The sequence below is a fragment of the Brassica oleracea genome, chromosome C7 (assembly GCF_000695525.1).
Source record: "Brassica oleracea var. oleracea cultivar TO1000 chromosome C7, BOL, whole genome shotgun sequence".
NCBI classification, from domain to species: domain Eukaryota; kingdom Viridiplantae; phylum Streptophyta; class Magnoliopsida; order Brassicales; family Brassicaceae; genus Brassica; species Brassica oleracea.
The window spans coordinates 45,738,075-45,759,652 of record NC_027754.1 but is presented as its reverse complement, the minus strand read 5'-3'; the positions used below and the strand labels follow the sequence as shown (position 1 = coordinate 45,759,652).

Genomic DNA, 21,578 nt, shown 5'->3' with positions numbered 1-21,578 from the left:
TTCAAAAGGTCAAATGGTTGGTTTTGCAGATGCAGGATATCTTTCAGATCCACACAAAGCCCGATCGCAAACAGGATACGTTTTTACGATCGGAGGCACTGCTATATCTTGGCGTTCCCAGAAACAAACGCTCGTGGCTACTTCTTCAAATCATGCTGAGATCATTGCACTCCATGAAGCAAGTAGAGAATGTGTATGGCTGAGATCAATGAGCCGACACATCTGTTCAAGCAGCGGGATTGGCGAAAATACGGAGCCAACTATTTTATATGAAGATAATGCAGCATGTGTTGCTCAAACAAAGGACGGATATATCAAAAGCGATAGAACGAAGCATATCCATCCGAAGTTCTTCTCATACACTCAAGAGCTCGTGAAGAAGAAAGAGATTGAAGTAAGATATGTCCAATCATGCGACAATGCAGCTGATCTCTTCACAAAATCACTTCCGACTTCGATATTCAGAAAACATGTTCGTAACATTGGAATGCATCATCAGAAGGATTTATGACTGCTCATTCGAGGGGGAGCTTACGTTGTTGTACTCTTTTTACCTTACTATGGTTTTTCCCATTGGGTTTTCCTAGAAAGGTTTTTAACGAGGCAACAAAGACGTTAAGCGAGAGTGGATAGTGACACCGGTCCCCAAAGGGGAGTGTTGTGAAAAGTCAGAAAAAGAAACGCAGTATATGTTGATAATATAAAAGATGTGGGGCCCGTTGCACTATTTGCACAGTGAATTTCTTTTCTATATAAACGATCGTTTCGATCGATTGTAAACATACCATTCCTTCTCCTTCTAATAACACATCCTCTCTTATTATCAGTGTTATTTTCTCCTACGGGTATAAAATTTTGCCCTTATTTAAATTTCCTCGATACAATAAAATTCTAGTTTTTTTTATAACACAACTTTTTTTTTTTGATTAAAGGCATAATAATACTCAACTTAAAGAAACAACAATGGTTGTGTCTAAATAATGCTAACTAACTACCGCACGTCCGTAATGTTAGTTTTTATTTTTGTATAAATTAGTTGATGACATTTCTAAATACATAAGTTATTTCAATTTTTTAAACTCCTACAAATTTATCCGGACCTGGCATGATCCGAGTCCGAATGAAGTTTAATTTTAAATCCAAAAATCCGATATCTAATATAAACAATCATTTTCCGAACGGGTACATGGATGTCATGTTTAACTGATTTTGTAAAATAAAAATTAACCGTTTAAATTCTTTTCATGAGTCAATTTTATTCAAACTGGTAACACGTAAAATAAATATTGTCAAATTATTGTGGTAAATATACATCTAAGTTATACCAATCATACTTAAAAAAAAAAAACTACGGTTAAACTTTTACACCAAAAGATCTATAGCAAAAAAATCTACACCTACAACAAAAAAATTGGCAGCAATAATTCTACGGTAAAAAAAGTAAAGCTACGGCTTCAACTAATCAATCCGTATCGGTGAAATATGGATGGTAGAAAACTATTGTCACATACTTTTGTTATTAAGGATTTACTTATGATTTTTTGAAAAGAAAAAATAATTTGTTTGGTGTTATTACGGCTTAAATGGGCCAAATTTAGCATAACAGCAAGCCCAATAGAAAAACCCAATAAATATAAACCGAACATATGTACGAACTAAACCCTTCATTAAACCCTTTTTGTCTTCGTTGTCGGCTCGAGGAAACATTCATTGTTAATCTGCAATTCCGTTCCGTCACACTCCTTGTTCAACTCAATAGTAGAGATGCCGCTCGGAGAAAGAGGAGGATGGGAGAGAAGCGAGTCCAGATACTGCGGCGTCGAGACTGATTTCTCCGACGATGTTCCGTCTCTCCTCTCCTTCAACATCTCCACCGGCGGTTTTGACTATGTCCTTGCTCCTCTGGTTCGTTTTTCTTTCTTCCTATCGTTTCTAGAAATATCATTCAGTGTTTTGTCTCTCTCTAATGGAGTGTTGTTACGCAGATGAACCCTTCGTATAGGCCAAGCTTGATGGAAGGAAAGGGTTCGGAGACTCAGGTTCTACCAGTCTCTGGCTCTGACTTGGTCTTGGCGCCTTCTCAGTGGAGCAGTCACGTCGTTGGTATGTTTCTATTTGTGTGTTCTCTCTTGTGTTGGTTGTGAATGATGTGGTTTTGATTTAATGGTTAATGTTTTGTTCTCTAGGAAAAGTTAGTTCTTGGATTGACTTGGACTCTGAAGATGAGGTCTTGCGAATGGATTCAGAAACTACGTTGAAGCAAGAGATAGCCTGGGCTACACATCTCTCCTTACAGGTTCTTTTTTTCTGCTTTTGATTGTTGGTGCTAGAGGATGACTGCGTGTTGCTAATGTTTGTTATTTGCTTGCAGGCATGCCTTCTTCCTACTCCTAAAGGGACCTCGTGTGCCAATTATGCCAGATGTGTGAACCAGATCTTACAAGGACTGACTACCTTGCAGGTGGTTTACTAGTTTCTTGCTTTCTGTCAAGTTTTTTTTGTTAAGATTAATGTTTTCTTTACAATAGCATCTTCAATCAAACTCTAACTTTCTTTTTTCTTTTTTTATATTGTCATTCTGCTATGAAGTTATGGCTGAGGGTTCCGCTGGTGAAGTCGGATGATGCTACCTCAGAGGGTCTGGTAAGACGTTTGATCAATGTGATTAAAATTTTTGATTGTTCCTACTTTTTATGCCTTCTTGACACTGCTTGTGTTTATATGCCTTTCAAACCTATACATATAAATGAATATTCCTAGCAGTTCATGTTGTTTTGTAGGCTTCCCTTTTTTTTATTTGTTATGATGTCATTGTGGTTTTAATATGTACTCCCTTCTGTACAGACTGATTCCTGGGAACTGTGGAACTCGTTTCGTCTTCTTTGTGAGCATGACAGTAAGCTGTCTGTTGCTCTTGATGTTATGTGAGTTGAGATAAACTCTAGATTGGTTTTTGTTAATGTGGACTCAGTTTTTTCCCCTCCGTAAACATAACACCATGTCTTTTTTTATCTAGGAGTACATTACCCTCAGAAACATCACTTGGACGCTGGATGGGAGAGTCTGTTAGGGCAGCCATAATAAGCACTGATGTATGTATCTCACCCTTTTACCTCGTTTAATATAAACTCGGTTTTGAAGTCAATTTGACAAAATGCTTTTGGTTCTGCAGTCGTTCTTAACAAATGCTCGGGGTTATCCTTGCTTGTCAAAACGCCACCAAAAGCTAATAGCAGGATTTTTTGATCATGCTACCCAGGTAATATATGTCATAATAGTCTTCGATATGTAGAACACTAATAATACTAAGTGCCAATGTTGGCTCTTTTTGAACTGAGGTTTTTTTCTGATAATCTTTTCATTCAGAAAATATATATCTATTTCTCTCGTTCTAGGATTCTTCATCATTGATCTTGTAACTGCAGGTTGTAGTTTCTGGAAAGCCTGTTCATAATCTTCCAAAGGCTTCTGATTCTAACACTGAGGGTAATTTTTTTGTATTTTCTTTTGTCCGCTAACAGTTAGCTGTTATCCTTTGTTTATATTCAAAGACGTTCCATGTTTTCTATTGATAAGTTGTCAAATGCTATGGTTCTCAGGTACGCAGAGGCACCCCCTGCGGTCATATTTGGACTATGTTGCTTATCTGTTTCAGAAAATGGAACCACTTCCTGAACAGGAACGCATAGAGGTTGTTTCTTGGATCCTTTGTCTCAGTTCTTGTTTTTTAATTACCATAGATGCAGGCAGGCAGAATCAAACTCAGTTCTGATAGTTATCTTATTCTTTTTACAGCTTGGCTACAGGGATTTTTTGCAGGCACCCCTGCAGGTTAGTCTCTATTCATTAGTAATACTGATTTCCACTAGCAGAATGCTATACTCTTACTGTAAAGAGCTTCAACTGTTTTTTTTAAATACAGCCTCTGATGGATAACCTCGAAGCCCAAACCTATGAGACTTTTGAGAGAGACTCTACTAAATACATCCAAGTATGTTGCGTATGCTAGTTTTATTTCTTTCTCATCTTGAGTTTTAACACCTCAGTATCATTAACACTATTTTGCGTGGTTGGTTTTAATTGCATGCCTAACTTTTGTCCCTCTTTGTGTTGCTAGTACCAAAGGGCAGTTGCTAAAGCATTGGTGGACAGGGTTCCTGATGAAAAAGCGTCCGAGTTAACTACTGTATGTCACCTGTCAATGTTTTGCTTTCATAGGCTACATGTGGCGTTTTAATATATGAGTTTTTATGTTTGGTAATCTTATAATATACTTCAGTAGTACTAAAGTTATAGTTTGTAGGTCTTGATGGTCGTGGGAGCTGGAAGAGGACCCCTTGTGAGGGCATCGTTGCAGGTAGTTCTGATGCAATTTCCATGCTGATCACAAAGAGACTTTGAAACTCACTTTTAATCTATTATGTTTATTGGTTTCTTATCCCAGGCAGCTGAAGAAACCAATCGCAAGTTGAAAGTTTATGCTGTTGAAAAGAATCCTAATGCAGTTGTAACGCTCCATGTGAGTTTTCAGCAACCGAGTTAACTGAAACATGACTAATTTTTATGTTGTTTCTTTCGGATATGCGGAGTCTATTTAAATTAACTCATAGAGCATTGTTATCCTTTCTGACAGAATTTGGTTAAGCTGGAAGGGTGGGAAGGCATTGTTACCATAATATCATGCGACATGCGTTTTTGGAATGCTTCTGAGAAAGCTGATATATTGGTCAGTAGGCACAGACTTTGGTAGCTATTACTCATACCGACATTATACAGCTCATCTTATCCTCGTTTACCTCTGTTCTTCAGGTTAGCGAACTGCTGGGTTCTTTTGGAGACAATGAACTCTCTCCTGAGTGTCTCGATGGAGCCCAAAGGTTTCTAAAGCCAGATGGAATTTCAATACCATCCTCGTATGTGTACTCTTTTACTAAAGTCTAATTTCCATAAGAAAACAATGCTCTAATAGCTGCTAGTCCAATTTTAAAGCTTAAAGGACATTACATATCTTATTTTCTTTCTCTAACTCGAGTATGGTCTTCCCTATATTAGGTACACAAGTTTCATACAACCTGTAACAGCTACGAAGCTTTACAATGATGTAGGTCCTAGTTTCTGCTGTGTACACTGACTTAATCATAAGAAGATTCGTTTCGTCTTACTCTTTTATATTAATTGGCAGGTTAAGGCTCATAAAGACCTTGCGCACTTTGAAACTCCTTATGTCGTAAAACTGCACAGTGTAGCTAGACTTGCTCCTTCCCAATCCGTGAGTCTCACTCTGTCTTCAGTATTGCTTAATAGCTTATAGCGTTCCCTTTGAATACATTTATGGAAGTCTTGTCGATCTCTCGATCTCAGGTGCTCTGTTTTGGTCTTAATTAGGTTTTCACCTTTACTCATCCAAACTTCTCAACAAAAGCCAACAACCAACGCTACAAAAAGCTTCAGTTCAATCTACCAAGCGACGCTGGCTCATCCTTGGTGCATGGTACAAGATTTGTATAGTCTTTTGTCAGTTAAAATATGAGTTATTATCTCCATTTTTTCCAATCTGAAACTGGTATGTTGTGATCATACATAACTCTAACAGGATTCGCTGGCTATTTTGATTCCGTCCTGTATAAAGATGTCCATCTTGGGATCGAGCCTACAACAGCAACACCAAACATGTTTAGCTGGTAATGGCTTTAATCTTTAGATATGGCATTTAACAGTTGATCTCTCCTCTCTAACCTGTTAGCTTAATATCATGTTCCTTTTGGCAGGTTCCCTATCTTTTTCCCATTGAGGAAGCCTGTGGAGGTTCACCCTGGTTCTCCATTAGAAGTACACTTTTGGAGGTGTTGTGGTTCGTCCAAGGTAAGATTAAATGTGTAAAACCACAATGATTCTCGTATTGTAGACAACTGACTCTGTTAGTCTTGAGAACCATTATTGATCCTCTGATGTTTGGGTTCAGGTTTGGTATGAATGGTCGGTGTCTTCACCTACCCCAACTCCGATGCACAACACCAATGGCCGTTCCTACTGGGTCGGCCTTTAGGATCAGAGGATACTGAGAAGAGTCTTGGATTGATGATCAAGTGAAGTAATTTCATTGTGCTGTGTTTTTATGTCGAACCAAAAGACCAAAGTTTACAAGTGAATCAAATCTCTTTTGACCTTATGAGCGTTTCTACTTCATCAGTAATAGCTTTACCTCTGCACTTTTAAATACAGAGCTTTTTAATCCCATCTTCCATTTGACATTGGTAAATAAGTAGATCAAGAAGGTGTGTTTACAACATTGGTACACAAGCCTAGTTTAAGAAGTTTTGTTGCTGCTTTTGAACCCAGTCGTCGTAATCTTTGAGTAATTGCTGAAGCAGAAGGGGCACTAATGTATCTACAAGTGTCTGCATCACTCTGTCATCATCATATCAAAATATAACACTTTGAGCCAAGAAGCAGCAGGGAGGAAAAGTGAACAATAATAATGTCTACTTACAGATTCCCAGGAGCCTCAACAGCTGATACTGGAAGCATAGTGAATGGTCGTGTTGAGATCTGCCATGAACAAGGGAGGTTGTTTGAGCAGCAGATGTAAAGTTCATTAATATACACAAGCCTAGTTTAGTATATAACACTCTTAAGGCTACAGATAACAGAGGACTGCACGAGAATGAAACTATGAACAAACGAAAAAAAAAAAAACAATAAACAACCTCTAGAGTGACTTTCAAGCTCACATCAACCTCCAAAAATGGCTCTGGGTCATGCATGTTCCAGGTCATGCAATTTGTCATAATCGCTGGCAACCAGAAATGGAAAAACATTTGAACCAACTTTAGAAACCTCACACTTGCTCTACTTTTAAATTTTAATTGCTTTTGTTTACAAGGACAAAAGTTACCTGAAAACATTTCACTTTGGTTCTCCAATAACTCTGACCCCTCCAACTGCAAAGAGACAGCAGAGCAAAACATACATCAGTAATGAGATGGATAAACAACATTAATATTCAATAAAACTCAAAACATGAGTCTTGTTCACACAACCTTGCAGGAAAGCAGCTCGACTGTACAATCTTCCTGTGTGGGAATGACCCTCAAAACCAGTACTGGAGAAACTTCAAAGCTCATTAACTGAATTGTTGGCAATGTACATCTGCACTGTAACACAAAGTTTTACCATCTCCTTTCCTCAGATAAAAATCATATTTCCATATAACTCAGCTAACATTTACTATATATGTCTAAAGATACACTCTTTAGATATTTCTGCTTAGAGATATAACATTTGCCTATATGCCAAAAGAGTTTGTAGAAACTGAAAAAAAAAAAAGAAGAGAGAAACTAGAGGGTTTAAAGAAAGAACCTGTAAGTATTGTCATCATCATCAACTAACTGATAACTCTGCAAAGCTTTGGCGTTGATTACAGCCTCCATGCCAGAAGGGTGCTTCAAGAACTCACTGAAAGTGAGCTCCTTTTCTCTATTACTCTGTAGCTGGATCCTCTGCTTACTCGAAGCAGTGAGATTCGCTTTCTTTGAACTCGAAATTAGCATTGCTCTACGAATATGACTACCCAAAAGGACTCTCTCCCTGAAAACAGAGCTCTTCCTCTAATCAAATCACTAATATAGAAAAAAAGGAGACAGCTTTAGAAATGTATTATAAAGAGTCTAAAGACCTGGGGATTGCATTAGGGTAGGATCTACGCAAAGGCAGGATCTTTCTTGGGTCTTCTGAAGCCACGGAAGCTCTCCATCCGTTGTGAATCGCAGTGTTCATCTTTCTATGAAGATTACTTACTTTTTTGAGAATCAAGGAACTCTAATCATCGCCGTCGCCGGGAAGGGATTAGTGACCAGGAGAGTTCTCCAAAAGCTCTTATCCGCCGCGGTTAGTGGAGGATTGTGCTCCTAACGTTCTGTTCCACGTGTGTTTCTCATCTCGCGGTAAATTTTGTTTTCACCACAGCCGAGTTACTTTTTTGTTTTTTATTTTTTGAAACTGTGTGTCCAAACGTGTTTTGTCCAAAGTCCAAACGTGTTTTGTTCGCAAATTTATAGACTTTTCATTGGTTAAGAATGCGACTCTGTGGAGTTTCCATAATTGCTTCGTACCAAAGTCGCATGCAGATTATGAACTTGCAAGAACATTTGAAGCAGTAAACTAAAACTAAGAATTGTGAAAAAAAACTAAAACTAAAACTAAGAAACTTCAGCTCATAGGCCATATATAGCATTAATGATAGATAATGATCCAACTTAAATACAGAGACAATTTGTAAAGGTCAAGAAAATTGCAAAGATATGAACCCCAAGAACGTAAACACAGCCATTGTTTACCACATTAGAGTTTTATGACATCACAATTAATTTACCAAATGTCAGAAATATATGACAAATACATAATCTCAAACACACATAAATACAATAAACAATGTGTTAAATCCTCAGTTGAAACTCAAGCTTACAATCTTACCACATCTACTAACTAACTTTAACAAGATTATCAAATTTATTCACCATCACTCTAACCTGATATGAGTCACACCATGTAAGACGAGGAAACAACGGTTCAACATCTGAAGAGGAAGGTGAAGCCACAGTACAAACGGCTGGAGCAGTCACACTAACACTCCAAGACGTACACTTCCTTGTTTATCATATTCACATCTTCTTCTTCCTCCTCCTCCTCCTCTTGGCTTTCTTCATCATTCCGATTCTGCTCCTGTAAACCCTCTGGAGAAGTACAAATTCTCTCCAACTCCATAAAAACTTGTCTCATATTTGGACGTTTCTTTCCTTTCCAGCTCAAACACTTCAACGCCAGATTTGCCACTGCCATTACTTGTTCCGGTTTGCAATCATCTTTTATCCGAGCATCCATAATATTAGAAAGTCTATTCTCCTTCATGGCGATTCTAAAATGATCTGCCAAGCTTACTATTTCTCGAGTGTTTTGCACCATTATGACAGGCTTGTCTCCAGTAATAAGTTCAGCTAGAATGGCTCCAAAGCTATAAACATCGCTCTTTTCTGTATATTGGCTGGACCGGTAATACTCCGGATCCACATACCCAACTGTACCTGAAACAACCGTTGTCCAGTGAGTTTGATCTATGGTCACTGACCTTGATGTTCCAAAATCAGCCACCTTGGCTCGGTACTTCTCGTCTAGTAATATGTTTGATGACTTTATGTCTCTATGGTAGATTGGAGAACTTGCTGAAGAGTGAAGATAAGAGAGAGCTCCTGCGACGTCCACAGCAATGCGCAGACGCATTCCCCATACCATAGTGTAATCATCAGACTCTTCTTGGATATGCTGGAAGAGGTTTCCGTTGATGATGAACTCGTAAACCAGCATAGGAACTTCTGTCTCAAGACAACATCCCAAGAGTTTGACGATGTGTCTATGGTTGATCTGGGAGAGAATTACCACCTCGTTGATGAACTCTTGTAGCTTGTCTTCATCTATAACTTTGGATTTCTTGACTGCCACGGTTCTACCATCTAAGAGCATGCCTTTGTACACAGTGCCTTGACCTCCATGTCCAAGAACTCTGTTTTGGCTGAAATTTTCAGTGGCTTTCTCCAACTCTCTTAAGCTGAAGATTCTAGTCTTTTCGACATTGCCTTCTTTTGTGTTTAGTTCTTGTTGTAATAGTAGTCCTCCATTACGTTTGAAGAACTTTTTCTTCCTCTTTGTCACCCTTCTCTTTATTAGAAACTTTCTCAGCCACCAAACTCCACCAACTAGGACTAAGACACCAAAACCTGAGCCGACCCCTGCAGACCGCACAGTAATACTATAGGTTGATCAAACTTGCTTAACAAGGCTTTAAATTTTGCTACTGAAAAAAACTTACCTATGAGTATTGGTTTTTTCTTGTCACCAACGCAGTCATAGTCTCCTTGAGTATTCACACAAGTTTCTCCTTTTCGACATGGGGGGTACGATAGGGTTTGGCATTCATTAACATCTAGATTTCAAAGATCATGAAATGTTAAAATGTAGATAGCTAGAGATGATTGTAAACCTCAAAAGGTGGAGATAAGGAAGGAACATATACTGAGTTACTGACCTTGGCATCCGTCCCGGATATATGCGTTACCTGTGAAACCCTTTTTGCAACCACAGTGTACATAAGTAATCTCAGAAATGTTGCTTTGGTCACATAAACACTTCAATTGGGGTCCAATAGAGTTACTAGTATGACCATTATCTTTTATGTTGGCGCAGCGCAAAGAGCTCAGGAAAGAATGATTCTTCGTCTGGATTACCCATCTTAGAGTAAACGTAGCATATTTCTTACCAAATAACTGTCGTGGTTTTGTCGCATTGTACAAAGTGTAGACTTCATCTGTAATGAAGGCGACTCTACAATGTTCTTCTCTTGTTCTTGTTGTTGAATTTCCATCATTGCTTTCAATTCTGATACCAATAGCTTGTTGAGGGTCGTTAGGTAGACTAACCTGACAACATCCGTTACCATCGCATTCAGCTTCTTCTGGTCGGTTTACTGTACAACCCTCATAGGATCTATATGACAGTTTCTTGCTCGAGCACCCTGCTTTGTCGAGAAAAGGTATGTTGTTGCTAGGCTGGTCTTCGCTGGTATTACAAATCAACTCGCATCCCACCATGTTCGGCTTTATATGTGTCAGGGACACTTTGGCATTGCAAACAACCGCTATGAGACTGTTTGTGTCGTCAATGAAAAAAGGGGTACCCCGTGAAGTTCATTATTGATTCTATGAACTCTTCTCCACCGGCCAGACATCCTGCAGATATTATGGGGGTTTTGACACGAACTAACCCATATGTTAGATAATGAACTATATCGCTTGATTGAGAACTAAGAAAAGTTTCTTCAGTGGGAAGAGATATATACACGACTTCTTTGCCTATAGCAGAGAGGAAAGGGATCTGCCTTCCTGAAGAAGTGGTATTACGACATTGGATCTCGTAAGACTTCTCCAGGTAGCAACCTTTTCCGATTCCAAAAGGGTATAGGATCTCCACATCTCCACAGTGACTTTCACAAGAAGAAACGAGTCCTGCAAAGTACAGGATCAGCAAAAGTAGAAACTTCAAGAAAATTATGCAACTTGTATTCTCGTAGATCATGTTTCTTTACTCAAAGCAAATCTGAGTTTGTTCCTTCCTTGAGTAAGTGGAGACAGAGGATAAAGTTTTATCGAGTAATGGTCTTAAACAATTCCATATTGCTCCCAATTATATGGCGGAAAGCTTTTTACTTTTGGTTAATATATGGTGGGTGGAACTTTAAAGTAGTGATCATCTCTCTCTTTTTTTTTATTTATTAATTGAAGTATTCCTGCGCATGCAGGTTCTTGCAAAAGTCACATTCATATCATGAACTAGCAAAATACAAAAAAAAACATCCAACACCGTCCATAATTTTTAATCTATATAGATATATCATATAAGCCCAGCCCCAAAAACGTGTAACAATCATCGTTTATGACATTTTATTATCGTATATTTACCCACCAAAACAAGAATCAAGAGTGTCAGCTCAGCAGCTTTCATATATTAGCCACCTCATAGCATACATGGATGACTACTCGCATCCACAAACACACAGAGAGTTTCAATCTCTCTCTCTCTCTCTGTGAAGCACAAACACACAAAAAAAATCCTCTGCTCTTTAGCTCACTGAATCTTTCTCAGCTCGTCTGTCTCACTTGTCGCAGTTTCCTCCTTTATATTTGCCACTACTCGAGTCTCGAGCTGCTATTTACCACTTCACTGGTTTCAATGATGTCGAAGAGTCTCTGACCATAGAAACTAAAACTAAGATTTGACCCAAAAAAAAAGAAACTAAAACTAAGAAACTGAAGTGAACTAAAACTAAGAAACATCAGCTAATATCTTAAGCCGGGTTCTTAGTTTTTTTAGTTAAAAATTAAAAGACGGTTTGTTATATTCCGCTAAAAACCCGTCCTAAGAACCCCCATTAATCATGCTCTAACGTATAACAACCATTGTTTACCACATTAGAATCGTATACTTACACACCAAAATCCTATAACAACCATTGTTTACCACATTAGAATCGTATACTTACACACCAAAATCCTATAACAACCATTGTTTACCACATTAGAATCGTATACTTACACACCAAAATCCTCTTTCTTGTAATCAGACAAGAATACAAATAGTAAGCAGCTTCAGGTATTAGCAGTTTGAAGAATAAACTTTTTACCTGAACGAGTAAATTTGTTGTCATCACAATTAATTTAACAACTGTCATACATAAATTACAAATACATAATCTCAAATACAAATAAATACAAAAAAAACGGTGTCCTAGAATCCTCACCGGAAACTCAAACATTCCTCAAATACTCTCTTAGAGCTGAAGATTTCTAGTCTTTTCAACATTGCCTGTTTACTTCTTGTTGCAATAGGAGTGGCCAGTGGCGGAGCTAGGTGAGGAGTGAGTATGATTATTATTTTTTTGCTAATTTTGTATATAATTTTACTGATGTCCCTGATGAAAATTTGAATTTGTAACTATATTACTAGTGTTTTAAAAAATATCCGCCAGTGGGAGTCGCCCCCCATCTCTTTATTAGAAACTTTCTCAGCCACCAAACTTCACCAACTAGGGCTAAGAATAATACAAAATTGCCTTTCTTCTAAATCACTGTGAAGTGTCAAGATTCCATTCCCTTTCGGAATCGGTAAGAATTGCTACCTGGAGAAAGGATACGATATCTAAGGTATTACAACCTTGGATTTCGTAAGACCTCTCCAAATAACCACTCATTCCGATTCAAAAGGGAATAGGGTCTTGACACCCCCACAATGATTTAGAGAAAGGCTTGAAGCAGCTTCACATGAAGAATAAAGCATCAGCGAAAATAGCAACTTCAAGAGAATCAAGAAGATAGATCAGTTTGTATTCTCGTAGCTCATGTTTCTTTACTCAAAGCAAATCTTAGTTCGTTCCTTAGCTAAGGTAGATGGTTAAATAAAGTGGAGATAGACAAAGTTTTTTGACGAATGGTTTAATTTCATATGGCCCCATCAATTATATGTCGGAAGGCTTTTTCTTCTATACGTACTTTTGCCCATGCAGATCCCTGCAAAAGTTACGTTCATGATTCATCATATATATTCAGTCCTGTATAAATTATAATATATTCATGAACTAGCAAAATACACAAAACATCTAAGAGCATGTCCATCAATAAGAACCCTTTATGGGCTCTAATCAATAAATTAGTAATAAATATAGTGATTTGAAAGGTTTAGAACTTTTGCTAATCTAATTTAATTTTTTTTTGTCCAATGGTAGAACCTTATTGAGGTTTTAAAAATTACTTCATATGTTACAATGTACAACAAGTATAGTAGAGACGGAAAAGCAGAGATAACAGAACGACACATACCATTGATCTGAGAGTGTTGGCCTAATAAAAGCATAATAGTGCCCTCCATGCACTCCTCCACTATGGACTAAGACACTGCATAGAATGAGCAAGCACATCAGATAACCCAAAAGAAAATTTAACTGTCCATATGTATTAAGGAAAACTAAGATACAGCAACCACTACCATTAGAAGGGAACCTAGCAGAAATAATTTGATACTCGAAGGAAACAGCCTAACGTGTTTATGAATAGTCCGGTTTGAATTACTATAACTCAAGTTAAGCCAAGACACAAAGGAAATATATACCTATGGAGTGTGTATAGATTACGAACACTCTTGTCAGCATCGGGGGATAAGTATTTTCCATTCTCTCTGTCGAGATCCAGTTGAAGAGGAAACTCATATCGATCGTTTATCTACAAATAAAGCTTCGTCATCACTCACAGACTGATATTAGTGCAGCAACATACAATGGTTACCCAAATAAGGACTTTAACAACTACACAACATATAAATAAAAAGAAAGAAGGCGGCCAACCTGCAAATCATGTCCTTCTGCCTGGTATTTGTTGTCTCCTTCAAGTCGTTCAACTTCAACATACTTGTCAAAAGAAGCATATACATCTTTGCAGCCTTTAACATCAAGCTGGAGGTCTGCCAAAAGACAGATCACACGGCTGTAAAGTTAGTTTGATAAATAAGAGAAGCTTCTGATACAAAGTCAGAAGCTATATCTATACAAAATCAGAAGCTATCTCTATACAAACCACTGAACAAAATCTATACAAAATCTCGATTAAGCTATCTCTATACAAACCATTGAGCAAACCAGATGCTATCTCCTAACAAAATCAGAAAGGATTCGCTATACAAAGTCAGAAGCTATACAAAGCATTGAACAAAACACACCATAGCTTTATCGATAAACCTCAAACCGAACGGGGAAAAATACTAACCTCAAACCCACCATAGCTTTATCTCTTATTACATTGATTTGGTTCCATGTTCTTCCTCTCTCCCGGGTCTTTCGAAAGCTGCATATAAGCCCATCCCAAGTTTCCCTGGAAACACAAGTTCCCAATCAGCTTCAATAAAACCTCTAATAATCAAAACTAAACATCACTGAGATTTAACCGTACCAAGATCCTACATGTCTCCTTCTCCACCGTGACCCGAAACTTCTTCCCGTGAGATCTTGCCGTCTTCATCGGCTTCCCGTTGAACGGTTGAACGCTCATTCCCACCATCGATTTCCAGAAACAATCATTCTCTTCGAGCCTTCTTCTCTTCTGATCTTCATTATAGCCTCATAAAGAGATTTTGCCTTACTCAGAAACTGATTTCGCACCTTTTTCAAGCCAATAAGAATCTGCCAGGTTAGGGGTTTTTACCACTTCTACTTTCTCTAGCACCGGTTCTTTCATATTTTTGCAGTTTTCATTTATTTATTTTTACTGTGTTTTCCTTAGAACCTCTCCTAAACTCCCCAATGGAGCTGGTCTAACAAACCAGTTTTCCACAAAAAAAAAAAAAAAATCATTTAACACGTCCATAAAGTTTAAATTATGTTAAATAAATTTAAGGTAAAACTATCATAGTTTACGACATTATTTACTCACCAAGAACCTATTCTCTTGTTGTATCAACTCAGACCAGAATCAAACTTATAAGCAGCTTTAGCAATTCACAGGATACCATTAGTGTCCATTACTATACAAAAAAATCAAATGTCAGCATAAATTGCAATTACATAATCTCAACTACAAGTCTACAAACATGTATAACTTCAAAAGGACACAGCAGACACACGCATAGGGAAAATAGGGGTGTGGGGAGGAGCTCTAGTTCCACCCGTAAAGCCACGTGATCCCCATCCCAACGTCCTGGCCATTTCTAACCCATCACCGAACAAACTTTAATGGGGGCTTTCAAATCTAATTACCGACAAAAATAATTGAATAGACACACCCAGTGGGGACTCGAACCCACAATCGCTTGATTAGAAGTCAAGCGCCTTATCCATTAGGCCATGGGTGCTTGTTGTTCCCGTTATCGACCTCTATATAAAATTTATACACAACTTGGATAATGAAGTTCGTTAATTTGTAATATCATTTATTAATCAATCGTATGTTCGTTCGTATAGTCTTTTAGCTTTCATATAATGGCGAGATCTTTCCCTTCCCGCCTAAACTTGGATCTCGGCAATAAGCTAAAGAGATTGGTCTCGGAACAACTCCACGACGAAGCATTGAGACTCTACAAGCAAAAGATTCATCCTTTAGGCACTGATGGCTTCACAGCTATTCTTCCTTCCGTCATCAAAGCTTGCTCTTTTCAGCAAGAGCCTTTCTTAATCAACGAACAGCTTCATTGCCTTTGTCTCAAGTCAGGCGCTGATCGTGACACCGTTGTCTCCAATTCCCTCGTCTCTATGTACGTTAAATTATCTAACACATTCTCTGCTCGCAACGTGTTCGATGAAATGCTTGAAAGAGATACCGTTAGCTATTGCTCTATTGTTAATTGTTATTGCCAGGATGGGTTGTTGTGTGAAGCGGTGAAGTTGGTAAATGAGATGTATTTTGATGGATTTGTTCCGAAGTCTGAGCTAGTTGCGTCTCTATTAGCTCTCTGCACTCGTGTGGGAAGGAGTAGTAAGGTAGCGAGAATGCTTCATGCTCTTTTTCTTGTTAATGAGAGGATGCAGGGGTCTGTTCTCTTGTCAACGGCGTTGGTTGATATGTACTTGAAGTTTGATGATCCTGCAAGGGCTTTTCATGTGTTTGATCAAATGGAGGTGAAGAATGAGGTTTCATGGACCGCTATGATCTCTGGTTGCGTTGCGAATTGTAACTACGAGATGGGCGTTGGTTTGTTTCTAGCAATGCAGAGAGAAAACTTGAGGCCTAATCGTGTAACGCTGATGTCTATTCTACCTGCGTGTGGAGCATTGGGTTCTGGATTAAGGCTGGTTAAGGAGATTCATGGATTTTCGTTTCGTAGCGGATTTGGTTCTGATGATCGGTTAACATCTGCTCTTGTGACCATGTACTGCAGATGTGGTAATGTACGTCTCGCTAGGTTAGTATTCGAAGAATCAAAAGTTAGAGATGTTGTAATGTGGAGTTCAATGATTGGTGGCTATGCAGAAGGTGGAGACTGCTCTAAAGCTATGAATCTGTTAAGTCAAATGAGAGAAGAAGGAACTGAACCCAACTCGGTTACTCTGTTGGCCGTTGTCTCAGCTTGCAAACATTCAGCATCATTGAGTTTTTCATCTAGAATCCATTCTTACATCCTGAAACGTGGCTTCATCTCGAGTATCTTATTGGGAAACGCCCTCATAGATATGTATGCGAAGTGTGGGAGTCTTCTTGCTGCGCGTAAAGTGTTTTATCAACTTAATGAGAAAGATGTTGTGTCATGGAGCTCAATGATAAATGCATACGGTCTTCATGGGTATGGTTCAGAAGCTTTAGAGATCTTTCAAGAGATGATTAAGAGTGGAGAGAAACCAGATGCAATGGCTTTTCTTGCAGTTTTATCGGCTTGTAACCATGCTGGTCTGGTAGAAGAAGCTCAAACGATATTCACGGAAGCTGAAAAGATTAACCGAATGACACTCACAGTGGAGCACTATGCTTGCTATATCAATCTTCTTGGCAGGTCTGGGAAGATCGACGATGCTGTTCAGGCTGTTAAAAATATGCCCATGAAACCAAGCGCAAGAATATGGAATTCTCTGCTATCTGCTTGCGAGATTCATGACAGGCGTGATGTTGCACATGAGATCATTGCAAGTGAGTTAATGATATCTGAGCCTGACAATCCAGCAAATTACGTGTTGCTCAGCAAGATTCACGCAGAATCTGGTAATTGCTATGGTGCAGAAGAAGTGAGGAGAGTTATGCAGAGGCGAGGACTGAAGAAAAGCTACGGATTCAGTAAAGTTGAATCCTGAATTACAGACTGTAGATAACCAAGGAAAATCTCGGCGTTCTATATGAAGATTTTGTCTGAGCACTGTTCTCTCTCTGGAGTTCAAAAGTAGCATCACTGATGCACTCTCTCGAAGAATGTTCCAACAATTGAAGTCCTTGTGAGTGTTTGAGAAGATACATCATGTGGAAGGTTTTTTTGGAACCTGAGCTACTTCTTGTATTCGCCTCCTGACAACATCAGAAAGAAGTATCCAAACTGCATCATTTTATTTGGAAAAAAGAAACACTTTTGTGAGCAGAGCTTCCTTTGCCTTGGGTTTCATGCAAACACTCTTCTCTCCAAGCCAACTCACAGTGTCACAAACTGCCGATAACCATTTGTGTGGATAAGATCTTCATGTTGAAGACGTTACAAGAGTGTAACAAAGCTGCTAGACTTTTGTCACTCCTTAACACTGATATTTGGAGATGCTAGTCAAATATTTTCTTTTTTTATTGAAAATTTTAGCCAAATAAAAAATATTTCCTATGTAAATATTTGAAAAAAAAAGAAGCAATCTTTATGGATAACAGTTATTGTACAGGAAGAAGATAACAAGAAAAGAGCGTGGCTCTATCTATCTTCCATCTTCATCTAGGTATTGTAAAGCTACTGACATTTTACAAAGAAACCTGGTTTGTCTAGGTTTCTTTGAAGACTCTGTTTTGCTGCCTTAAACTACAGTACAAACAATGTTGGGTTTGATTCATGTCCTTGATGAGCTCGTCATTGGTCTTACACCACTGCTTATCATTCACTAGCCAAAACTCTGTTCCTGAATCATCCTCTCTCGGTTACAGTCCTTGTCACTCGATTTCATTGCGGGGTAAGAGAAGGAAAGTCACACGGGTAATAAAAGAGGAGAAGAAGCTGGTGGCAGAGGTTTTTCTTTGATGATGATTTGGTTTGAGGGATGACGACATCGTTGAGGAGACAGCTGAGTTTGAAAAGGATGATGAGATGTCCGATGAAGAGAAATTCGAGGCTTGGAAGACACGAGCAGAGGCCATTGTGGAGCTAGGGGAAGGTCAGGAGGAGATTGGTGACAATGCTTATGATGGTGATGTGAGCAAGAAATGGGAGGATTGGATTGTGGATTCAGATGATAGTTTACTTGAGTCCTGGAGCCGAGGAGGTGAGGGAAGTGACGACAGATCAGAACTTGATGAGTTGATTGTTCCAGAAAGAGGGTTGGTTAAAATGGTGAGGGATACGGTTTTAGGAGTAGAGGAGGACGATGATATTCCATAAGAAGTTCGTGTTTTTCGTTATGCATCTTCAAAATCTGTGAGTTATGAGATCATTTCACTATGCAGCTTAGCTTGTTACTATGTTGTTGAGTATAATGTTCTTCCATAAGACTGATCAATGCTCATTGTAACTCTGCAGGCTAAATTTTTGGCGGTATCGACCCTCATACCATGGGCATTGGACATTTTAGCCCATGATTATGTACTCATGCCCTTTTTAGACAGGTCCTTCATTTACTACTGTTTAAGTTTCTCATACTATGTCTCTGTTTACATTGTTTAGTTCCTAGTTTGATTATTCAGTCTGTGCTTTTTACTTACAGATATGTAAAGACTACCACTTGCTTCGCAGACACTTGATGTGAGACGTAGTCAGAAGCTAGAAATGGTAAAGGAACTGAATAGAGAGAAAGCTAGGTACCATCTTGAAGTCGAAATTGGCAAATCTCCGCTTCTCTCTGATGATGATTTATGGTGGGAGTTGCGGGGGTAAAGCGTAAGACACAACGCCACAGCTTTTGATTTGCTTGATGTCATCTTGTTTCCACGCATAGACTCACACTGTGTGTTTTTTGTTCCTACCTTTGGTTTCTTAAACAGCTTAGAGCTGCGAGAAGAGTGGAGATTAGAGAACCGGAAAGCATTTGCCAACATATGGTCTGGTATGGTGTTTGGAATCTCGTTGTTTGCTCTTTTGTACGCCAATCAGGGTTAGAGTAAGTTCAAAATTTCACCAACCTACAATGATATTTTAAGTTTCATTTCAAACTACTACTAGCTGTTAAGCCTATTTTGTTAACATGATAATCCTTTTTCCGGTAGCCTTGTTGAAATTTACAGGATATAAAATCATAAACAACATTTCAGACACTGGAAAAGCCTTTCTGATCATCCTTATCACCGACATTTTCTTGGGGTAAATGTAACAATTAACTGAATGTAAAAACCAAGATGTTACAGTTTCAGTAACTTATAGTAGTGTGCAGAGAAAGGTATTCAACTTGATGCGTCTTCTTGTAGGTACCATTCTGAATCTGGATAGGGAGGCATTGTTAGAGATTATAATGGAGCATTATGGTCTCGAAGTTGAGAAATATACGATAACCATTTTTATCTGCCTCGTTCCCGTTGTTATGGACGCTTGTGTTAAGCTCTGGGTCATCTTCTCTTCTCATCTTTTGGCACCTTTGTTTCTTCTTCTTTGCTCATTATCTCTTTCTGCATTTTGAAACTTTCTTTTCGCTCTTGTGGAGCTGTTTAAATTCCTTCCAAGATTGTCTCCGAGAGTTTCCAACATATTTCAAGAGATGAAACGTCATTAAGTACTATCCACTATCCACCATTAAAACCCTCCACTGGAGTTTTGTGTTTCTACCACACAAACCATTCTTCAGGTTTATTTATTTTCATATAGACACATAAGATAAACATAGGCTATTTTTGTCATGTCCACAGTAAGCAAACCTACAAAAGAGGCCCTTAGGGCTTTTGGGTTTATGCATACTTGTGAAGTAATCTTCAATATGGTAGGGTATGTTATGTTTTTCTTGGCTTTTGATTTTCTTGGGTGGTCGAGTTGATGATTATGATATTTTTTGGGGGGGCAAACGATGATCAAGATTCAAGAGCTCAAACTTCCACACAAAACTCATGCCTTTGTTGACTCAAGACACTATTCTCTCTTTTGGACCAAGCACAATGTTTTAAAAGCTGAACATGCAATTGTATAAGGTTTTGATTGACAAAAAAAAACTAAAACAGTGTTTTTTTTTTTTTTTTGAAACTAAAACAGTGTATTTTGTCTTAATGGTATTACAAATAAAAAAGGTGGTCGAGGTCACAGCTCCCAGGTGGCTAACAAAGTATCCAGATCAAAATCTATTGTGTATTTTGTTAGAAATATCATCAAAATATAGTTACAAACAAAACAAAGATTTACATCATTTTAGACGAACTCGTGTAAATATGCTATATAGATCGTACAGTACATGATATGCAATGATTAAATGTACTACTACACTAGCTAGCATTTACTTTTTCACTTGGTTAGGTTAGCATATTCATCAGTACTATACTAGACTTCTTAAAGCAGATCAGGTAGATTCATTCGCAGTAAATAGTTATATCTGTGACGACCAGTCTGCAAGTGCTGTTTATTGACAACCTGTAATTTTCTCATTAATATGGCGGGTTTCAAGGGCCATTGCCCAGTTAAACGTTAGAGTTCATCATTTATTTAATTGTGTTTTTCACCATTTGCTATAGTAATTTCTATGGTCAAAATCTGAAGCTGACAAATTCCAAAGCACACAGATTAGTGTCAGAAATTAAAAGCAGAGTTGTCCAAACGAGAAATGTTTCCTTTGTTTTTTTATTGTACTAATGAGACAAGAAATTGTAAAGTGAAATCGAGACAAAAAGATAAATAAACAGTACAACTAGTAGTACTTAAAGATGATAATTTAGGAAGATGGGAGGGGGCAAGGAGAAGAAAAAAATTGAGGGGGAATGTCTGAGTCTCTGACAGCAATTATACTGAAGGCCATCACTTGCAGCCTTTGACCAAATCCTAGCCCTTGCATTCTTGTGTAATTCCAATTTCAATTTCAAGACGCAAGACATGTGTATCTATATTATTAAAACTCAAGTATAAAATTGGAGTGTTTGGAAACTTAAATAGGACTATTAAAAAAATTTGGAGTGTTTGGAAACATGGATTGTAGTCTTTTAAAAAAAAATTAATTTTGTTTGGAAACAAGAATAGTAGTATTAAGAAAAAAAATAATGGACTTATGTTATTAAGAAAAATTAAAAGTACATCATATTATAAGAAACTATCTATCTGAGCCAGTTTTAAAATATACGAAAATGGCTCAATCTAGTTGCCTAAAACTTTTATTTTCCAAACTAACCATAAAACAAAATTTAAACTTTATATAC

At 38.1% G+C, this 21,578-nt stretch overlaps 5 protein-coding genes, 1 long non-coding RNA gene and 1 other non-coding gene across 7 annotated transcripts; 3 read left to right on the top strand and 4 right to left on the bottom strand.

Moving 5' to 3' along the window:
- The first annotated feature begins 1,675 nt into the window (after positions 1–1,675).
- LOC106301318 (protein arginine N-methyltransferase 1.5) lies at positions 1,676–6,217 on the top strand. The gene is made up of 23 exons (XM_013737683.1): positions 1,676–1,905; positions 1,986–2,103; positions 2,187–2,296; positions 2,372–2,461; positions 2,590–2,643; positions 2,845–2,924; positions 3,017–3,092; positions 3,173–3,259; positions 3,426–3,486; positions 3,600–3,691; positions 3,796–3,831; positions 3,923–3,991; positions 4,118–4,186; positions 4,304–4,357; positions 4,445–4,519; positions 4,634–4,726; positions 4,810–4,913; positions 5,053–5,101; positions 5,183–5,269; positions 5,386–5,491; positions 5,594–5,681; positions 5,769–5,862; positions 5,963–6,217. Exons 1-23 carry the CDS (start codon positions 1,765–1,767, stop codon positions 6,044–6,046), a joined length of 1,917 nt encoding a protein of 638 aa, XP_013593137.1. The 5' UTR covers positions 1,676–1,764; the 3' UTR covers positions 6,047–6,217.
- LOC106301319 lies at positions 6,138–7,879 on the bottom strand. The gene is made up of 7 exons (XM_013737685.1): positions 7,676–7,879; positions 7,360–7,587; positions 7,041–7,149; positions 6,896–6,941; positions 6,708–6,793; positions 6,491–6,549; positions 6,138–6,408 (listed from the first exon to the last, which is right to left on the bottom strand). Exons 1-7 carry the CDS (start codon positions 7,774–7,776, stop codon positions 6,303–6,305), a joined length of 735 nt encoding a protein of 244 aa, XP_013593139.1. The 5' UTR covers positions 7,777–7,879; the 3' UTR covers positions 6,138–6,302.
- A 530-nt stretch (positions 7,880–8,409) lies between these two features.
- On the bottom strand, positions 8,410–11,150 carry LOC106305693 (wall-associated receptor kinase-like 18). The gene is given in 5 exon segments (XM_013742044.1): positions 8,410–8,642; positions 8,644–9,782; positions 9,863–9,976; positions 10,079–10,727; positions 10,729–11,150. Coding segments are annotated over 5 exon segments (2,460 nt in total). The 5' UTR covers positions 11,125–11,150; the 3' UTR covers positions 8,410–8,480.
- Positions 11,151–12,623: 1,473 nt separating this feature from the next.
- On the bottom strand, positions 12,624–14,784 carry LOC106305694. Its single transcript, XR_001263039.1, has 6 exons — positions 14,544–14,784; positions 14,361–14,465; positions 13,943–14,058; positions 13,711–13,820; positions 13,422–13,496; positions 12,624–13,112 (listed from the first exon to the last, which is right to left on the bottom strand). It is a non-coding gene; the product is annotated as an uncharacterized LOC106305694 (long non-coding RNA).
- Positions 14,785–15,367: 583 nt separating this feature from the next.
- TRNAR-UCU lies at positions 15,368–15,441 on the bottom strand. The gene has a single exon. It is a non-coding gene; the product is annotated as a tRNA-Arg (tRNA).
- A 116-nt stretch (positions 15,442–15,557) lies between these two features.
- Positions 15,558–17,455, top strand: LOC106301888 (pentatricopeptide repeat-containing protein At4g31070, mitochondrial). Its single transcript, XM_013738373.1, has one exon. It carries the CDS (start codon positions 15,569–15,571, stop codon positions 17,366–17,368), a length of 1,800 nt encoding a protein of 599 aa, XP_013593827.1. The 5' UTR covers positions 15,558–15,568; the 3' UTR covers positions 17,369–17,455.
- Positions 17,456–18,074: 619 nt separating this feature from the next.
- On the top strand, positions 18,075–19,131 carry LOC106301889. The gene is given in 6 exon segments (XM_013738374.1): positions 18,075–18,242; positions 18,244–18,287; positions 18,290–18,675; positions 18,778–18,863; positions 18,962–18,973; positions 18,975–19,131. Coding segments are annotated over 6 exon segments (831 nt in total). The 5' UTR covers positions 18,075–18,096.
- The last annotated feature ends 2,447 nt before the right edge of the window (positions 19,132–21,578 follow it).

Bases quoted from the DNA above. Each gene is read 5' to 3' on its own strand.
- LOC106301318 (XM_013737683.1), top strand. From the start codon at position 1,765: ATGCCGCTCGGAGAAAGAGGAGGATGGGAGAGAAGCGAGTCCAGATAC. The intron at 2,925-3,016 runs GTGAGTTGAGAT...TTTTTTATCTAG, and splicing joins TCTGTTGCTCTTGATGTTAT to GAGTACATTACCCTCAGAAA. The intron at 4,914-5,052 runs GTATGTGTACTC...TCCCTATATTAG, and splicing joins GGAATTTCAATACCATCCTC to GTACACAAGTTTCATACAAC.
- LOC106301319 (XM_013737685.1), bottom strand. From the start codon at position 7,776: ATGAACACTGCGATTCACAACGGATGGAGAGCTTCCGTGGCTTCAGAA. The intron at 6,794-6,895 runs GTAACTTTTGTC...TCTGGTTGCCAG, and splicing joins CCAAAGTGAAATGTTTTCAG to CGATTATGACAAATTGCATG. The intron at 6,550-6,707 runs GTTGTTTATTGT...TGTTCATGGCAG, and splicing joins GCTTGAAAGTCACTCTAGAG to ATCTCAACACGACCATTCAC.
- LOC106301888 (XM_013738373.1), top strand. From the start codon at position 15,569: ATGGCGAGATCTTTCCCTTCCCGCCTAAACTTGGATCTCGGCAATAAG.